The sequence below is a fragment of the Brienomyrus brachyistius genome, chromosome 4 (genome assembly GCF_023856365.1).
Source record: "Brienomyrus brachyistius isolate T26 chromosome 4, BBRACH_0.4, whole genome shotgun sequence".
NCBI lineage: Eukaryota > Metazoa > Chordata > Actinopteri > Osteoglossiformes > Mormyridae > Brienomyrus > Brienomyrus brachyistius.
Genome location: NC_064536.1, coordinates 1,881,728 through 1,901,401, shown reverse-complemented (window position 1 = coordinate 1,901,401; position 19,674 = coordinate 1,881,728). Strand labels below are relative to the sequence as shown.

The window sequence follows — 19,674 nt, the reverse complement described above, 5'->3', positions numbered from 1 at the left end:
GTTGTGATGGTGTGTGTGTGTGTGTGTGTGTGTGAGAGAGAGCGGGTATACCTATCCTTATGGGCACACAGTGTCCCCATAATGTGATAAATATCCGTTTTTTCCCTTATGGGGACCAGTTTCCTCTATCTCTCTCTCAAGCCTATGAAAAAACTAAAAATGCAAAAACTCTTGTATTTTGCTTGGTTACTTATGGTTATGGTTAGGGCAGGGTGGGGGTTAAGGTTGTCATAGTTAGCGTTAGCATTTTTCCCATAGAAGTGAATGAGCAGGCCCCATAAGGATAGGTATACCCTACATGTGCATGTATATGTGTGTGTGTGTTTGTGTGCAGGTGTGTGTCTGTGCCCGCCCTGCTATGGGCTGGCATCCCTCCCAGCCTGTCCCATGTGCCCTGTGCTGCCTGGGACAGGCGTGGACACACAGTGTCACATCTCCTGTTCATTTGTACCGTAACATCCTCCTGCCCAGGTATCCTCCGTACAGCAGTGCCGGATTTGGACCGGGAGAGGCAGGATCAGTACCTGGTGGTTCTGCAGGCCAAGGACATGGGCGGTCATCTCGGGGGTCTGTCCGGCACCACTACGGTCACCGTGCGGCTGAGCGACGTCAACGACAACCCACCCCGCTTCACGCAGAGTCAGTGTCCGCCTCGCTCACCCCTCCCTGACTCGCACACCCCCATTAACACCACTGACACCTCTAACTGTCTCACACACACACACACACAGCTGCCTTATTGCCTACTGCACACAAACTGCTAATGACTCTTAATTTATCTCATTCATCGCTGCCTCTGCTGCTTCCGATTAAACTCCTTTCTCCTCCTGAAGTGTTTACCTTACAATCAGGTCCCACCTGCCTGTTCCTCTCCTTTGGCCCAAAACGCTGCACTCGCTGGCATCTCGGCTTCATTCATCCCCATTCCGATCCATTACACACATCGTTTGCCGAGCCTAAAACACAAACAAAATCAGCTCCCTCCCCACCACCGTTCCCCCTGGGAGTCAGAGGAACTGTAAAAGTTCCACATCAGGAGTGAAAGGGGCTGGATTTGGCATCTCTTGGCTGTTTGATTACAGGTTTAGAGTCTTGCTTGATGACAGGCACTGGGGGAATGGGTGGGGGGGGGCGTGGGCACTGGGGGGGGGGTGCTCTGCGTGGGCCCGCAAATATCCATGACGCGCTGTATGAATTTTTAAAAGCCACGACATCCGCTCGGTATCTGTGTGTCAGCGGCAGCTGATGAATGTGCTGGATGACGGCCTTAACGGGTCCGCTTGTCAGATCTGTGTGTTTTTGTTCAACTACATGGCCCGGCGGGGGGGGGGGGGGGGGGGGTTTGGGGGCCGTGGACGGATTCAGCGACTGTTCCATAATAAATTTTACTCATTTATTTTCCCGTGGGGCATTCAGGGGCTGCCTGGAAGCCCAGGGAGTAATCTTGCTCGGCCTATTATATAATTTGCCCTTTGAATAGGAGAGAACGGGAGTGACAGGAATGTAGGGGGGTGGGATGGAGAAGGGGGGGGGCAGTCAGAATGATAAACACGGCCATTTGTCTTAAGAGGAAGTGGAGGAGTAAAAGCAGGGAGGAGCCGAAGTGTGTCGAGTGGAGATGTTAGAGCGAACGGTGCTGCTTCAAGCTCCTGGCATGCATGCGGACGACCCCGACGTTCACAAAGGCAAACGTAAGACAGGTTTCGCTATTACACAGCGATCGCTGCATCTCTGAGGCTCTCCACAGCCCCCACGTGGGTGTCGGGCATTCTTATCGGACAGCACTGTGCAATTAGGCCCCCAGGAAAAGTGGCCGTCGCAGTTAAGATCTCAATCCGCTACTCCCCACGAGACAGGCAAATGGCTGCGTCTGGCCAGCGTTGAAAACCAAACACTAGAACAAGTCCTCGCGGTCTTGATGTTGTAAATGTCGTGAACACCGTCACGAAGTAAAGGATGGCCTCTTGTTCACGCATCCTTTCGACTGGTTGGCAAAGAAGCTCTGTGATATGTACAAGTATCGGTATATGCTGCTGGATACCGCTGTGATTATAAGCCGTTATTAGCAGACAAGCGACTACAGCGAACTCTGTGAGTACAGAGGAAGGTTTGACCTTTCTCGTCATTTAATGGAACTAGTTTTTATCTCCCGAAATTTACTTTGTGGTTTCGAATGTCAAAACAGTTATAACGACGCAATATAGATTTCATAAGAGCAGGTTGCGGCAGTTTATGACTGACGCCATAAACTCTCACAGGCAAAGCAGGGCAATTTACAGTTGTGATATTCTTCCTTTGTGTGTTTTATAGAAAATGGTATTTCTCTCGCCTGCTGCCGTTACGCCTTTCCAGGTGTTATTTCAGGATGTTCTGCCCACCGCTCTGTGCCGCTCCTCGTCCCTCGGATCGAATCGTATGAAGCCGTGACTCACGTTCGGCTGTCGTGGATCTGAATGATAGGTGCGTTCTGAGGATCGTGTGGCGGGGAGTCTGAGTCAGCGTGCCGGCGGGTGGCGGCCCGGCCGCCGTGAGATCGGGGCTTGGGTTTGAACGTAGGCCCCGGAGATGTAAAAAGCAGTCAGTGATGGTCGGGGAGCGTGGCGAGATGGCGGAATGGGAAAGGATGTAAAGGCCTGGTTCAGGGTCATGCAGTGATTAGCACGGACGCCTCACACCTCTGGAGATCAGGGTTCGAGTCTCCACCCCAGTGCAATGTTTGCATGCTCCCCCTGTGTCATTGCAACGTTTCCTCCGGGTACTCCGGTTTTCCCCCACGGTCCAAAAACATGCTGAGACTAATCGGAGTTACCATTTTGACTATAGGTGTGCATGCGTGTATGAATGGTGCATGTGTGAGTGTGCCCTGCGATGGGTTGGCGCCCCATCCTTGGTTACTTCCCGCCTTGCAGCTGTATTTTCCAGAATAGGTTCCAATCCCTGCAATCCCGCATACTGTAGGAAAGGTTATATTAGAAGCACAGCCTGTGGAACCGGGGAATAAACCGACAGGGACACTATTCGACTGATCAGTAATACTTTTGGCTCCTATTTGCATGACATCATGTGACAATGCACTAGTGTGGACCCCCCGCCCCTCCCCCCCACCACCCATTCCTCAGTCCCCAAGGCTCCAGTTGTCAATTATGCATAAACGATCTCTGAAACTGACAGCGACACGCTTGGTTTGGAAAGCCAATATGTGCAATTAGCCTTGAACCTGCCCCCTCCCCCCGCGGGCTGTCCGCTGGGTCTGCGCGAGGTGTGGGGTGTCACTCAGCCAAGCCGCTTGGCGCTGATGAGTTTCTTCAGCGATCTGGCACCTTGCCACACCCCTCGCATGCCAGAGCGGGCCACTGGATTGGTCAGGCGATTCAAGTGCCGGAATCCCAGCCTGGCAGGAACACCAACACTGCAGCTGAAATATGACTTATTTTTAAAACATAAAGACTATGAATGGAACAGTAAATCATTTCTTAAACGAAAAAGAACCCAGCCCTAAAACCTTTCATTAGGGCATACAGCACTTTGCCGTCCTGTTTGTATATTTCAAAGGAAGCGGTGTGGCATAGAGGGGGGGCAGTGGCCCCAAGTCAGGCACAGAGATGGGAGTGTGGGGGTATGGTGCAGCGGCCGAGGAGTGATATATGGGGATGTTGCATGATGATGCTGATTTACAAGCAGGGGAGTGGCTCACAGGTGGGGGCTTGGTTCATATAAAAGGGGCGTGGCTCTCAAGCAGAGGTCTGGTTTACAAGCAGGGGAGTGGCTCACAGGTGGAGGCGTGGTTCATATAAAAGGGGCGTGGCTCTCAAGCAGAGGTCTGTTTACAAGCAGGGGAGTGGCTCACAGGTGGGGGCGTGGTTCATATAAAAGGGGTGTGGCTCTCAAGCAGAGGTCTGGTTTACAAGCAGGGGAGTGGCTCACAGGTGGGGGCTTGGTTCATATAAAAGGGGTGTGGCTCTCAAGCAGAGGTCTGATTTACAAGCAGGGGAGTGGCTCACAGATGGGGGCGTGGTTCATATACAAGGGGCGTGGCTCTCAAGCAGAGGTCTGGTTTGCAAGCAGGGGAGTGGCTCACAGGTGGGGGCTTGGTTCATATAAAAGGGGTGTGGCTCTCAAGCAGAGGTCTGATTTACAAGCAGGGGAGTGGCTCACAGATGGGGGCGTGGTTCATATACAAGGGGCGTGGCTCTCAAGCAGAGGTCTGGTTTACAAGCAGGGGAGTGGCTCACAGGTGGGGGCGTGGTTCTTATAAATGGGGCGTGGCTCTCAAGCAGAGGTCTGATTTACAAGCTGGGTTGTGTCTCAAGCACCATTGGGATTTACAAGCAAGAGCATGGCTTATAAAAAGTGGCATGGCTCACAAGTAGGGGACATGATGTATAAGCCGGGGCCTAGATCATAGGCAGGGGCGTGCTTCATATAGAGAAGCATGGCTCACAAGCATGTCCGTAGCTTACAGGCATGGGCATGGCTTACAGACCTGGGAGTTTCCTTATCTCTCTTATGGGGAAAAACAAGAAAATCCCCCTTAAAAAGAGAGAAGAAGAGACACTTTATTTCTGTATTTTCTGCACGCCTGAGTAGTGATGCAGTCAGCTACACCTGGGTTTTTCCGCCTTGTCTGTAATGCCCCTGGGGCAACCGGGAAGATGAAGAACAGCGGCGTGTCCCGGAAGAGGCTGACCGCTGTCCATGGTGCCGAACGAGCGTCCAGCCACAGCGGGCTGGATCCACAGCCCTCCGCTCACTCTCTCTCCGCTCGCTCTCTCTCCGCCTGTAATGTCTTTAACACCCCTGGGTCACAAAGGCCAGCTTATGGTTTTCCATTTTAATAAAAAGCAGCTGTACAGGTCCGTCGTCAGGGCTGCATGTGTGGGGAGCCGAATAAATTGCGGACACTCCTGCTTAAAGACCGCGCTGTTTGTCTAGGAACAGAGTCCATATATACAACACGTATGATTACTGAGCGGTGATTAGCAATGTGATAAGACCCGCGCAACAGTGATTATGGGTAATTTAAAAAAGTCTTCAGTTTATGCTAAATAGGCACCCCGTTAAGAAGCGTTAATGAAAGTACAGATCCTGGCAAATCCTAGTACCAGAATGCGTTGCTGCTGCGGTGTACCGCACACCATACTGTAGTTGAGTTCTGATTCAGCCTGGTACCGTCTCATCATTGACAGATGCCCACCGGCGCCCCTACCCCACAAACGGCTCTGTGGTCGAGGCCCGGAGGGTGACGTTCACGCCTTCTAGATGGCAGACAGATCCGTCTTATTCGAAGCCAATAAGCCTGGGGTGAGATGGAGATTAAAGATTGTGGGAATTTGAGGGGTGTAGCCTGGGGGTGGAGCCTAAGGGGTGGAGTCTGGGGATGGGTGGGTGGCTTTCTGTTACGGCTATATTTCAGTCCACAGGAGAAAAGTTAAAAGCTTTTGCCACTGTGTGTCACCTTAGATGAAATAAACAGCTTTGATTTTTTTTTTTCTTCATTCTAACAAACACCACCGGACAAAGTCGCCACCGGACCCTACAAGAAAGGTCGCCGTCAATCACTCCCACCACCACACACACACATGTAAACGCTGTGCCTGACGTCACCCCCAAGCTCGCCACGCCGAGAGCTCTGCGCCCAGAGGAAGGGCTCCGCTAATGGGAAGCTTTTTGCACCTCAGAATCACACTCACTTTGGCTCACGGCATTAAATGACGAATGGATTTCCGTCCTCGTTCCCCTTAATGCGATTCACTCCGTTTTTTTTTGTGTTCCATTTGTCTGCACATTCTTACCATCGTTTCTGTCGGCCACAGCGCTTGCATCAAGACGGTTCTGTATTATTAAGTTTTATATTCAAATTATTTAAAAGCTGACTGTTTATTATTACGTTTTCAGTTACTTTATTTCTAACTTCTGCATGGCTAATTAAGCCATATGAATGGTTGTGGTTTTATGATGTCGACTGATTTCATTTCATGGATTATGTGCTCATGAGTGGGGGCGGGGTTTCAGCCTAAGTTGTGCCGATGGTTCATGGGTTTGAGTCCCACTGCATCCCAACAGGTGTGCAGTTTACCCTTTCTCCCCAGCATGTCACTGACTCAGCCTAATCGTGTACCTGTGCTTTTGTGTGAGTGAACACTCCCCACTGCACAACCGTCCAATCCAGCCTGCGCCCTGTTCCACACCCCACACTTCCTGGGGCCTGGACCCCAGTGACCCTACTCAGATGATCCATTACTGAAAATGAATGGGAGAATAAATCCAAACCGGCTTATGCCCTAAATGTTCCACTCCTGTGCCGGTAGATTTTCCCAGCTCCACAAAGGCAATTTACCCATCTGCAAGCCAAGGGGCTCTTTCAATAATACGGCACAACTTTCTTGATACCTCTGAGCGCAGCATATGCAAAAAGAAACTCAACAACTGTGCCTTGTGTTCAGTGGCTTTTAAACTTTCGATCCAACGTTTAGGTTCTAAATGGGCAACCAGGCCAGTAGCTCCCCAGCACGGCGCTCTTTCACATCACACTCGTTCTGTTTGTCTCCGTCTCTTTCTAATGACGTTCATTCTGACTATGACGCTGAAAAGGACGTTTTCGGTGTTAAATAGTAGGGGAGGTAGACGAACGATACAAAAATGAAAAGTCTAAAGCTTATCTAATTGTGTTTTTTTTCCTTATTACCAGTCACTGAGTTTCAAAAATGTCTTTATTAAAATTCCAAGAAATGATTATTTCATTCAGCATGCGTTTATTTTTTACTTTAAAATATATTAAATTATATTGCATGCGCCTTACATGTCCTTTTTGGGTTTTAATCTTCTTCATTTGCTGAAGCCATTAATACATCTGTCATGAGTAGCCCTGCCCAGTTACCTGCAAAAGCCCATTTTATTCACTCACAGCCTACTGGGAAGCGGAGATATTAATAATTGAGTCACTGCAAAAGCTTGTTGAAGTCTATGCTACAGTAATGCCTCAGAATTACAGACAAAAGTTTGACAAATTAGTTCTTTTCATAATACTGTTTTAATGGAATCTGTTTTTAATGCAGTTGGGCGGTTGTAAAATTTTATCAGTTAAGGTGAGACTACAGGATTTAACGCTACGGAAACCGTGTCGATGAATTGTTCCGGAGTGGGGTTTATCGGGTGGTTGCGAGGCTTGGTAATCTTAACTCCACCCTTTAACACTAGATTTACCGAGTTTTTATTCTCTGCTGAGAGTCCCAAGGTGTTTGTCACCCCTGCTGTGATTTTCGCAGGTCTTCAGCCCCATCCTCCTCCTGCTTTTGTTGTGCAAACACACCCATTACCTGTGAGGCCTGGCGCATTTGCATTTTTTACTCAGAGTAGCTCAAATCCAAGGCAGGCTAAACCTCTGTGTGTGACATGGAAACCTTCACAAAAGTCTGCCATATCTATACCAAATATCCCACACGCTGACTGACCTGCAAATATGAAAGACGCACATTCACAAAATATATGGAAACACAAGTCTGTGTTATTTATAAAACAAATTGAGTGAAAATAGAATGAAAAGTTGCTAATAGAATGAAATGAATAAAATGAAAACATGCTAACACTTCAGTCTCCAATGCATGTTTGTATATAAATGTCATAAGCTGAGTGAAGTCATGGTCCATGGTTTTTGACATGCTCATACACATACAGAATAAAATGTCATTTCATTTTCATTGGCCATCACTGAATTATAACACCAAAAGTGAATTTTGTTTTTGTGTGATCTCTCCAGCTTTGCATGTTTGGCTGTTCATGTAAAAATTGATGTATCCGTGCCTCAGTTCCAGGTTCATCTCTTCGTCATCTTTCTGCCTTTTGTCTCAGTGGTTACTGTCCCACACAGTCTGTCTATCTTTCAAAGTCTGTGTTTGCAGCGTTTGAAAACCCAGTGACCATCATCCCTGTATTTGGCAATGGAGTTCCTTGGCTAGAAGAATCGGAAACAATCTTCTTTTTCCTTTCCACCCTGTAGATGCTTTGTACAGAACGTAGGCATTCACCGCCACCAAGTCCAGCATGTTGTAAAACACAGCTACTGGCCACTTGCTTGTTGCTGCTCGTACTGAATACATGCGCGCCATTCTAAACACTGACGTGGAGAATTCCTCTCCCTGTGCAGTGTCCTTTGCCAATGGAGGAAGTTCACGGCAAACGTTATTCACCATGCCCAGTAAAGTGAAGCAGTCTGTGTGACAGTGACAGTGAGGTGAAGAAATTGTCCATTGTGACATTTCTCCCGTCATCCAGAAATGACTCCATCAGACTCATGACCACGTTCTCTGCCAGCCTTCACCAAGAACTGTGCTGAAAGTTTCACTCCAGGAGAACACATGAACATAGATGTACAGCTGTTCTCGACCAAGGTTCATTGTCCATGCAGTATATTTACATTTACATTTACAGGATTTGGCAGACGCCCTTAGCCAGAGCGACTTACATAAGTGCTTTGAGACTCTGCAATGAATTTCCGATGCTAGCTCAATAAGGACCCCAGCTACGAATACTATCTCTGAGAACGCCATTGAGTAGTGCAGAATTTTTATTTTATTTTATTTTTTTAAAACACACACCAGAAAAAGAGTCGAGTAAGAATATAGAAGTTCTACGTCAGGTATTTCTGAAAAAGAAAAGTTTTGAGTCGTCGCTTGAAGACATTCAAGGATTCAGCTGTTCGGACATCTAGGGGGAGTTCATTCCATCAATTAGGTGCCAGGACAGAGAAGAACCGAGATGCGTGTCTTCCTTGTGCCTTGAGGGGAGGTGGGACCAGTCGAGCAGTGCTGGAGGATCGGAGAGATCGTGGTGCAGAGCGGGGTGTGATGAGGTCCTTTAGGTAGGATGGTGCCAGAGAATTTTTGGCTTTGTATGCGAGCATCAGTGTTTTGAATCTGATGCGTGCAGCTACAGGAAGCCAGTGGAGGGAGCGCAGCAAAGGAGTGGTGTGGGAGAACTTGGGAAGGATGAAAACAAGACGAGCAGCTGCATTCTGAATCAGTTGGAGGGGACGGATGGCGCTCAGTGGTAAACCCGCTAGAAGCGAGTTGCAGTAGTCAAGGCGTGAGATGACGAGGGACTGGACGAGTATCTGGGTAGCCTGGGTGGAAAGAAATGGACGTATCCTCCTGATGTTAAAGAGGAGAAACCGACAAGAGCGAGAAAGACTGGTGATATGTGAGGAAAATGACAACCGATCATCTATGGTAACTCCAAGGTTTCTAGCAGAAACCGAAGGACGGATCAGGGAGTTGTCAAAGGAGATCGCAAGGTCCTGGAGGGGGGATGAGTCAGCCGGGATGTAAAGCAACTCAGTTTTACTAGTTTTGAGTTTTAGCTGGTGAGTGGTCATCCAAGATGAGATGTCTGCCAAGCATGTAGAGATCTTAGTGGAGACATGAGTGTCTGAGGGAGGGAAGGAGAGGATGAGTTGAGTGTCATCGGCATAGCAGTGGTAGGAGAAGCCATGTGAGGATATAACTTCGCCAAGAGATTTAGTGTAGAGGGAGAATAGGAGAGGGCCAAGAACCGAGCCCTGAGGGACACCGGTGGAAAGACAACGTGGAGTAGATGTGGATCCATTCCATGTCACTTGGTATATCGCATCCAAGCCGGACAAATTTGGGATCAAGTTCTGGATGGCCACGGATTTGGAGACCAAATACGTCTGCAACGTGTCCCCTAACTTGGGAAAGGACCCCAGTCACCAGAAAAGGGAGAGGCTGGCAGAGAACATGGTCATGAGTCTGATGGAGCCATTTCTGGATGACGGGAGAAATGTCACAACGGACAATTTCTTCACCTCACTGGCACTGTCACACAGACTGCTTCAGCGCAAAACAACACTACTGAGCACAGGGAATAAAGTTTGGTATGAACTTCCTCCAATTTCAAAGGACACTGCACAGCAAGAGGAATTCTCCGCGTCAGTGCTTAGAAGTGGCAGTGTCTCCTTGACAATTTATGCACCTAAAAAAACAAGATTGTGTGTGTTCTGAGTTCCTTGGACCAAGATGTGGCGATCTGTGAAGGCAGAAAGAGGAAACCCAACACGATAACAGACTATAACCACATGAAGGTATGTGAATGTGTGTATAATTTTACATCAGTGCTACAATGTTTTCTGATATGTACTATACAGGCCTATATAGAAAGAAGGTAGAAAAAAAGCAAATACACTCATGACTCTCTCTCTCTCTGCTGTTATAGTGTGGTGTAAATGTGTTGGACCAAATGGCGCGCATGTATTCCGTAAGAGCAGCAACATGCAGGTGGCCAGTAGCTGTATTTTACAACATGCTGGACCTGGTGGTGGCAAATTCCTACGTTCTGTACAAGGCATGTACAGGGTGGGAAGGCAAAAGAAGATTATTTTTGAGTCATCTAGCCAAGGAACTCCATTGCCAATTTATGCCACAAAAGGCTATGGGGACAGAGGAAGGCTGCTGCTGTGCCAGGACTTGTATGGACAACTCAGTGTCAGGTACAGGAGAACTGCAACAGAAACCGCAGCAGGTTTACCAGTGCAAAGTGTTACAAATTCACTTGCGCCAAATGCAGGGATGATGGTCACTGGGTCTGCAAACACTGCAAAGTTTGAAACACTCAATTCTTTTTATAAATAAAACAGACTTGTGCTTCCATATATTTTGTGAATGTGTGTCTTTCATATTTGCAGGTCAGTCAGCATGTGGGATATTTGGTATAGATATGGCAGACTTTTGTGAAGGTTTCCATGTCACACACAGAGGTTTAGCCTGCCTTGGATTTTAGCTGCTCTGAGTAAAAAAATGCAAATGTGCCAGGCCTCACAGGTAATGGGTGTGTTTGCACAACAAAAGCAGGAGGACAATGGCCCAAGAAACTCTCAGCAGGGATGCTAGTAGGTGTTAGGCCCAGGGAATTTACGCAAATTTGCGTAGATTTGGCAGTTCTAGTGTTAATTTCCACCCCGAAAGCAAGCCGACCGGTAACTCACAAAGGTAATGCTGTATCGATCCTCAAACGAGCTTTTACTTTTTAAAAAACGGCGCTCGCTCCCCCCGCCCCAGCTGGCTTGCAGTAATTACACTTCATCATTTCGACGAAGCAACACATGGGCAGTGACAGAATGAGCGTGCAGTAATGAAATCCACTTGCAGGAAACCTGACTCTGGACGTCGGTTTGCGGCTCTCAAAGCCAGTCTCGCTGTTTGCTTTGGGATCCTGCGATTTGCCCCCTCCCTCGCCCCCAGTTTCGGCTGCCGGCTCGAAATGAAAGTGCCGTTTCCATATATCCCGTTACCGTGACTGGCGCGTAAAAACAAGTCTCCCATATTAACATTGATCGTATTTTTTCTTTAATTAATCTCAAAGTAAACAGTTTACATTTTTAGAAGCAGATTCACCAGTGGTTAGATGGCTAGCTTTGCGTCAAATCCGATGACGGATGTTTTTTTCGTGTATTGTTTACCTATAGTACAATTAGTTCACAAGTGAAAGAATAGATTTTTCTTACTCTGCGTGTTCATTCACGATTTACTGTAAGCAAATTGTATTACTGCTTGCACAATTATAGTGGACTCAACTGAGGAGAAAGACCGGTGGGCGTATCTGAAATGAAGAACTAATGGGATTTATCAAAGGCTCATTCATACTGCGGTAATTAAAACTAAACTGCTGTTTAAAAATAATATTTCTGGAGCGCGTGTCTCCAGTCCGAGTTCTGTCGACCAATTAACTGAACATTAATTCAGCAATTGCTTATGGTCCAACGTAAGTGCTGGCGAATTTAATCAAGCTGTCCATAACATGAAAAGCCTGCTTCATTTTACCGGTAATGGCTAAGGCTCGGCGCTGGGGACAGATGGATATCGCACTGTTACACGCTGTACTTGCTAATGTAACTGAATCATTTTTATTAATGGAACGCCATTGCTTGTAACATTTCCCAAAATGTCCCATCCTGCTTCCCACACTGAATGAATTCTGCGGCGTCATTGTGTATTTCGACCGAATCCTTGGGCTTATTATAATGTGCCATTTTTCATTCATGGTGGGAGGGTAACAAGATGTTTCTCTATGGCGCTGCAAGATGAATGACTCAAATCGCGGGACTGTGTGAGTAATACCCTTCTGTTAGCAAAAGGCTGCTAATTACTGTAGCATACTGGTGTGTACTCTACTTTAATGGGGTTTTCTGTTCTCTTCACTATATATTTGTTGTTAAAAGCCGTAAACTGGGAAGTACAATTCGAGAAAGACCACATACAATCCAGGATTTGTAGTGTGTGTAGGGTTACACATCCACACTCCCAACCACACCCTGTGGAGCATATGGGTGCAGACGTACTGCCGTGTGGTTCTGCACCCAAGTCCAACTGTATTATGCAGACATAAGCAACAGATGCAAGCGATCTGCATTATTAAATCTGTGTCGTAAACCACCACATTGCAATTCCCCCTAATTAGTCATGCAAATCATTTCACAGTAATTACCATTAGTTCAGCTTAGGAATCACCGGCAGTCTTATTTACACACATTAAGTAGGCCTAGTTTTCGCTATTTTGGTGGCACCTCATTCTCCTTAATCTTACCCTTGAGCGAACTCTTCCCTTGTTTTACTGAATATTACTTGAATATTCCCCACTCCCCCGTTATACTGGTCAGAGGATGCGGTTGCTAACAGGACATCTGAAACGTGGTAATAAAATCATCCTCTGGCGACCTGAGACACCAGCCATGAGGTTTTGCTCCAGAGACGGTGTGACACTTGGAGAAGCACAGGCAGTTTATCTTCATCAGGGCTGCAGTGTTGTCGCAGGTCGTCACACCAGCACAGACGCACAACAGCTGCATTAATGGCGCCTTCAAACATTTCCCTGACGAAATCCATGCCAAGTTCCTCTGCTTACTCTCCTACTGCTCATGTTCCTCTTTCCTAAATAGACCCCACCCCTACTGTTCACATTCCTCTTCCCTAAATAGACCCCACCCCTACTGCTCACGTTTCTCTTTCCTAAATGGACCCTGTTCCTACTGCTCGTGTTCATCTTCCCGAAATAGACCCCACCTCTTATGCTCATGTTCCTCTTCCCAAAATAGACCCCACCTCTTATGCTCATGTTCCTCTTCCCTAAATAGACCCCACCCCTACTGCTCATGTTCTTCTTCCCTAAATAGACCCTACCTCTTATGCTCATGTTCCTGTTCCCTAAATAGACCCCACCCCTACTGTTCACATTCCTCTTCCCTAAATAGACCCCACCCTTACTGCTCACGTTCCTCTTTCCTAAATGGACCCTGTTCCTACTGCTCATGTTCCTCTTCCCAAAATAGACCCCACCTCTTATGCTCATGTTCCTCTTCCCAAAATAGACCCCACCTCTTATGCTCATGTTCCTCTTCCCTAAATAGACCCCACCCCTACTGCTCATGTTCTTCTTCCCTAAATAGACCCTACCTCTTATGCTCATGTTCCTCTTCCCAAATTAGACCCCACCTCTTATGCTCATGTTCCTGTTCCCTAAATAGACCCCACCCCTACTGCTCATGTTCTTCTTTTCTAAATAGACCCCACCCCTACTGCTCATGTTCATCTTCCCTAAATAGACCCTACCTCTTATACTCATGTTCCTCTTCCCTAAATAGACCCCACCCCAAATTCTTACGTTCCTCTTCGCTAAATAGACCCCACCCCTACTGCTCACGTTCCTCTTCTCTAAATAGACTCCACCCCTACTGTTCACGGTCCTCTTTCCTAAATAGACCCCACTCCTACTGCTCATGTTCCTGTTCTCTAAATAGACCCCACCTCTTATAGTCATGTTCCTCTTCCCTAAGTAGACCCAACCCCAAATGCTCACGCTCCTCTTCCCTAAATAGACCGCACCCAACTGCTCATGTTCCTCGTCCTTTATAGACCCCAACTCTATTGCTTGTGTTCCTATTCCCTAAATAGTCCCCACCCATACTGTTCGTATTCCTCTTAAATAGACCCCACCCCAAACTGCTCACACTCCTTGTTCCTAAATAGGCCACATGCCTACCCCCACATTAATCAAATTACAGTTGTTCTCCTGGTGCCAGATAATTTCCGAAATGTCTCCCATTTCTTGTGATTTCTCAGTGAAGTGATGCTCCATTTATTACACATGCAGTTTAGTCAGCAGGACTATGATCAACATTAGCTATGGGAATGTCTGTTGCACTATGTGATAGCATCACCATTCTGGTGTGTTTATAAGGCCATCCCTGTGAGCCTGTGACATCCTGAAAATTCATTGAGCTGACTGTACACAATGCTGATGCATGCTGATGTGTGATGTGGACATGACAGCGATGTGAGTTTTATTTTGTCCATTGGCAAGACACTGAATAGGCACAGTGGAGAGGTGGTTTTTTTTTGGGGGGGGGGGGGGTCAGTTACGGCGCCGGCGGGGTTTTTGTGTGTGTTCCCTAGGAAGCCACTTTCGCTTTGCCATGCTCTGCTGAGCAGAAACTAGGGAATGATGCTATATTCTGGCACTTGGTGCTGGTGGGAGTGGTCAGTGGAGTTCCGCCCATCCCCTCATTCCCCATTGGCTCAGACACTCTTGGGAGGGGCCTGTCTCTCATGCTTTGCATCCCGCTGTATTCACTGGATCCCAGCGGTGAGAACTCCAGCACTCACATCTGTGAGTCCGCTAAGGCAGGCGCTGAGTGACATTCTACCATTTTACACCTGACTTGGTGAGAACAGCCACTCAGGTGGGCCGGTACCATTTCACACAACCAAATGGGATTTTACATTTTTTTTTCCCCTACCACATGGTGAAACACAGGAAGAAAATGAGATTGTGTCCCCGTGCCTCATTGACAAACATGGGCTCAGAGTGGTTTGCTGGGGACGGACGCACTCGGACTCTGACCGCGCGGGTGGCCAGAGGTGTGAGCTGCCTCCAGTCTCTCAGAAATCACGGCTGCTTTTCTGCGTCTGCGCCTCTGTGCCCAGTCATCTGTGTGACACCTTACTCCCGGCATCTCCAGTAGAGAAGGATGCTAAATAAATGGGCAGTATAATTTATATTCTCTCTGGCTTTGCTGCCATGTGAAGCACAAAAATGCATTCCCCTCTCAATTCCCCCGACCAATTTCTAAAAATCACATTTCCTAATGAGGTATCTAACGAACAGAGCTAACTCCCTGCCCTTTCCCACTCGGGGCATCGTGATGTTAAGAGGTCTTTTGACGGTCCTGCATTTCAGATGCTCTGGCAAAAGAGCTGTTGATTTCACAGCCTGCTTCAGCCAATGTAGTTTCAATCCCTTCCCACAATGGCAGTAATAACAAAAACAATGAAGATACACTCATAATTATGAATATAATTGTAATTAGGATAATCAAAAAAAATTCAATTAACAAAATAGTAAGAGTCAAAATGATTATCTTTGTGCTCCATTATTTTCACCTCCTTCCTTTCCTATATTAATATTTCATGTAAGGTTCAGCCATTTCTGCTTCAATGGACAGTAAAATCGCTGCTGGAGATATTGCTTTCAGACGTCTCTCTCTCTCTTTCTCTCTCTCCCTTACTTTTTCTATTCTTCATCTCTCGATCTCCTTACTGTCAAAACTCAGTCGTATTCTGCTCTAAACTCCCCATTTCCCTGAATTGCAATTCTGTTTATATTTGCTCCTCACATAAAGAAGCCTTCATATGTAAAAAAAAAAAAAAAAAAAACCTAAATAAATAAAAGACAAAGGCAGTTCAGGCAAATAAATTGTATGACGGGGGGGGGGGGGGGGGGGGCAGCAGAATTGAACTCCTGATCTCTAGTGACTTCTGTTTCTGTGGGGCAGAGCTACTGTGGGCGGTGGTTTGTCTTAAGTACTCCCCAGGGAAGGTGAATTGTTTTGTTATGTATGACAAGACAATAAAGTTTGCTGATACACAGTTTCAGTTATAGGGGGGGATCTGTCTTCCCTATGCATGCGCATTTATGTGGTTAAGGTCCCAGGTCGTGTCTTCGAACCCCGACCCTGCGCTACGCTGGGCGCCCTGTACCCATCCTGCGTACGCCCCCGCCAAGCGCTCCCAAAATCACTCTGCCAATCAGTGCCGCCTAAACGTGCCGCGGGGTGCGGCGGGCCGTGGAGTTTAAGTATCACATTAAGCGGTGCTGACATGCCACGTGCGGGCTGTGAATTAGGCCTTCGCCACGGCGCCAGCTTCTCGATGCACGCTTAAGAGCGAGCTGCTGCGGGTTTTAATGGCCTGCTCATTCAGGACGGCCCTCTCCAGCCAGGAAAGGCTGATTTTAATGACCCTCCAACTCAACAGCTTCCCCCTGTAAAGAAGAGCAAAGAAAGGGACCGGAGATAAGCCCCCCCCCACCCTACACTCCATCTTGGTACGCTCCATGCCCCTCGCCCTTGTTCTGCTTCTGAAAGCGTGATTGCTGCATTGTAGCTAAGGACACGGGAGGCCACCTTATCACACTCACATCCCCCCCTGCACCCCTGTCCCCATCCTCTCTCTCTCTGCCTCTGCTGTCTCCCCCTTCATATGTTTTGCTCCGGTTCGAATGAGAAATTCCTTGTAGTCATCCATTGCCTTTATCCCACCATGCACCACGTAAAATTATTACAAACCGTGAATAATCTGTAAAGTCGACTCCAGTGGAGATCGGAGGCACGGCTGCACTTTCAGCTGCACACGTGTTTTGTGTCATTTATATTTAATGTCAGTGATCCCCAACTTAAATTCTGTGCATACGGAATCCCGGCTTCCGACTCTTCCGCTTATTTTAAAGATATTCAGGGCTTGGTTTTTTTTTAATTTAGCCATGCTACAGCAGACACTAAGCGATCAGCTCACTGTGAGCCGGGCTTTGGGCCCAGGGCCCGCCTGGCATTAGTGCCACTGTTGGCAAAAAAAAAATAGCTCAGCTTTCTGAAAATAAGCAGCCGCAAATTCGTCGCTCTGCTTGCGTCTGAAAGCTGGGCCTCCTTCCGGCGCTGAGTGGGGAAGGAGGAGGCGGGACTCTGATTTCCGTATCTCGCCTCCTCTTGTGTGTACAAGCCGGCGCGCTGCGAGCATGACTTGTATCACATGAATGGCTTAATTATGTCAGTTTGTACGAGTTATTATCTCGGCCCAATGAGTCATTAACATACAGGGAGAGCAGCGCTTTGATGTCACTTCACTGTCGCTATGGTTTCACTGCGCTGTCTTTACATGCTGCAGATGCTTGACTGTCACATCCACCCTGCTGGGTGTTTCCATCACATCTATGCACTGTTTCTCCATCATTTCTACCCCACTGTGAGACTCTACCACATCTACACCAAGTTTATCCATTACACCGACCCTCCTGCGAGTCTCGATCACATCTATACTATGTTTCTTCATCACAGCTACCCAATTGTAGATCTCCATCACATCTACCCTGCTGTGAGTGAATCTTCATCACATTTACCCTCCTGTGACTGAGTCTCCATCTTATCTACATTCCTGTGAGCCTTCATCACGTCTACCCTCTTGTGAGTCTCCATCACATTTACCCTCCTGTGAGTGAGTGTCCATCACACTTACCCTCCTGTGAGTGAGTCTCCATCATATCTGCCTTCTGGTGAGTGTGTCTCCATCAAATCTACACCATGTTTCTCCACTTATCTGTCTTGCTGTGAGTCTCCATCCCATCTGCACTATGTTTCTCCATCATATGTATCCTTCTGTGAGTTTCCATCCCTTCTACACTGGTTATCTGTTTATGTTTCTTGTACCTTTCGTATTGGTGTGTTTCTGCCTTGATGTGTTTCTGTTAGGTCAGTGTTAGTGTGCATGAGTTAAATCTGTTTTGACGTGTGTGGCTTAGACACGTCTGCACTGATGTGTTGATGCGTGTACTTCTCTCATGGCTGCATTGATGTATGTCAGTTATGTCTGGTGTTTATCTGCCAGGTCTTTGCTGGTGTTTATCTGCCAGGTCTGTGCTGGTGTGTATCTGCCAGGTCTATGCTGGTGTTTATCTGCCAGTTCTGTGCTGGTGTTTATCTGCCAGGTCTGTGCTGGTGTTTATCTGCCAGGTCTGTGCTGGTGTGTATCTGCCAGGTCTGTGCTGGTGTTTATCTGTCAGTTCTGTGCTGGTGTTTATCTGCCAGGTCTGTGCTGGTGTTTATCTGCCAGGTCTGTGCTGGTGTTTATCTGCCAGGTCTGTGCTGGTGTTTATCTGCCAGTTCTGTGCTGGTGTTTATCTGCCAGGTCTGTGCCGGTGTGTAACTGCCTGGTCTGTGCTGGTGTTTATCTGCCAGTTCTGTGCTGGTGTTTATCTGCCAGGTCTGTGCTGGTGTTTATCTGCCAGGTCTGTGCTGGTGTGTAACTGCCAGGTCTGTGCTGGTGTTTATCTGCCAGGTCTGTTCTGGTGTGTAACTGCCAGGTCTGTGCTGGTTTTTATCTGCCAGTTCTGTGCTGGTGTTTATCTGCCAGTTCTGTGCTGGTGTTTATCTGCCAGTTCTGTGCTGGTGTTTATCTGCCAGGTCTGTGCTGGTGTTTATCTGCCAGGTCTGTGCTGGTGTTTATCTGCCAGGTCTGTGCTGGTGTTTATCTGCCAGGTCTGTGCTGGTGTTTATCTGCCAGGTCTGTGCTGGTGTTTATCTGCCAGTTCTGTGCTGGTGTTTATCTGCCAGGTCTGTGCTGGTGTTTATCTGTCAGTTCTGTGCTGGTGTTTATCTGCCAGGTCTGTGCTGGTGTTTATCTGCCAGTTCTGTGCTGGTGTGTATCTGTCAGTTCTGTGCTGGTGTGTAACTGCCAGGTCTGTGCTGGAGTTTATCTGCCAGGTCTGTGCTGGTGTTTATCTGCCAAGTACTGAGACACGTCTGTTTGGTGAAAAACTGTAAATGGTAGAGTTAGGGGGCACCAGCGAGGGCATCAGCAGGCAAGCCCTGCTGTGGCACAGACCATGTCTGGCAGCTCAGTCAGCCGATCAAAACCGAGCTCCGTCCTCCGTTGGAAGTCTCCGGGAGTTCTGCCATGCCAGGCAGCTTAATTGGAGCCATTCTCTCCGTCCTTGAGTCCAGGCGCCGTGACTCAGAGTGACCCCTGGTGGGGGTGTGAATTGAATGCGCACACACCAGCTGCACCCCGCATCGCAGAAGGCATCGGGGCATGGAGGGGGGAGGCGGACACCCCAGAGAGCGAAGCCTTCATGTTACAGTGTGATGAATGAATGACAGTTTAGGATAATGAACAAAGTAAAACAATAATATTCTTCATACATAATTTAATCCTTCCTACATTTAGATATCTAATAGCACAATTTGTTTTGAATGGGATCTCTATGAAATTAGTAATTATTTGGTGACTTTTTATTTTGATGAGCATGAATTTGAAGTTTTTTAAAAAGTGCACAACGATAACTGAAAGTCTTTTACGCAAATTAATTTGTGTATCAGGGTATGTCTGAATAGCATCAGGGTGACAGTTTAAATGTCATCAGCATGACTGTGTTAAAACAGCACCTGGGCGATTGTCTCAAAACGATGTCAGGGTAACTGTGTCAAAACAACTTCAGGGTGTTTATGTTAAAACAGCATAACTGTGTTAAAACAGCAGCAGGGTGATTGTATCAAAACAGCATCAGTGTAACTGTGTTAAAACAGTATCAGGGTAACTGTGTTAAAAAAGCATTAGGGTA

The 19,674-nt window shown here is 47.4% G+C and overlaps 1 protein-coding gene across 3 annotated transcripts in view; it reads left to right on the top strand.

The window, feature by feature from the left end:
* The window catches only part of LOC125740425 (cadherin-24), a 91,134-nt gene that overhangs the window by 49,270 nt on the left and 22,190 nt on the right, over nucleotides 1-19,674 (top strand). For all 3 annotated transcript variants that reach the window (XM_049011512.1, XM_049011513.1, XM_049011514.1), the window contains exon 5: nucleotides 472-639. In XM_049011512.1, coding sequence (XP_048867469.1) covers nucleotides 472-639 — 168 coding nt within the window. The remainder of the gene's footprint in view (nucleotides 1-471; nucleotides 640-19,674) is intronic.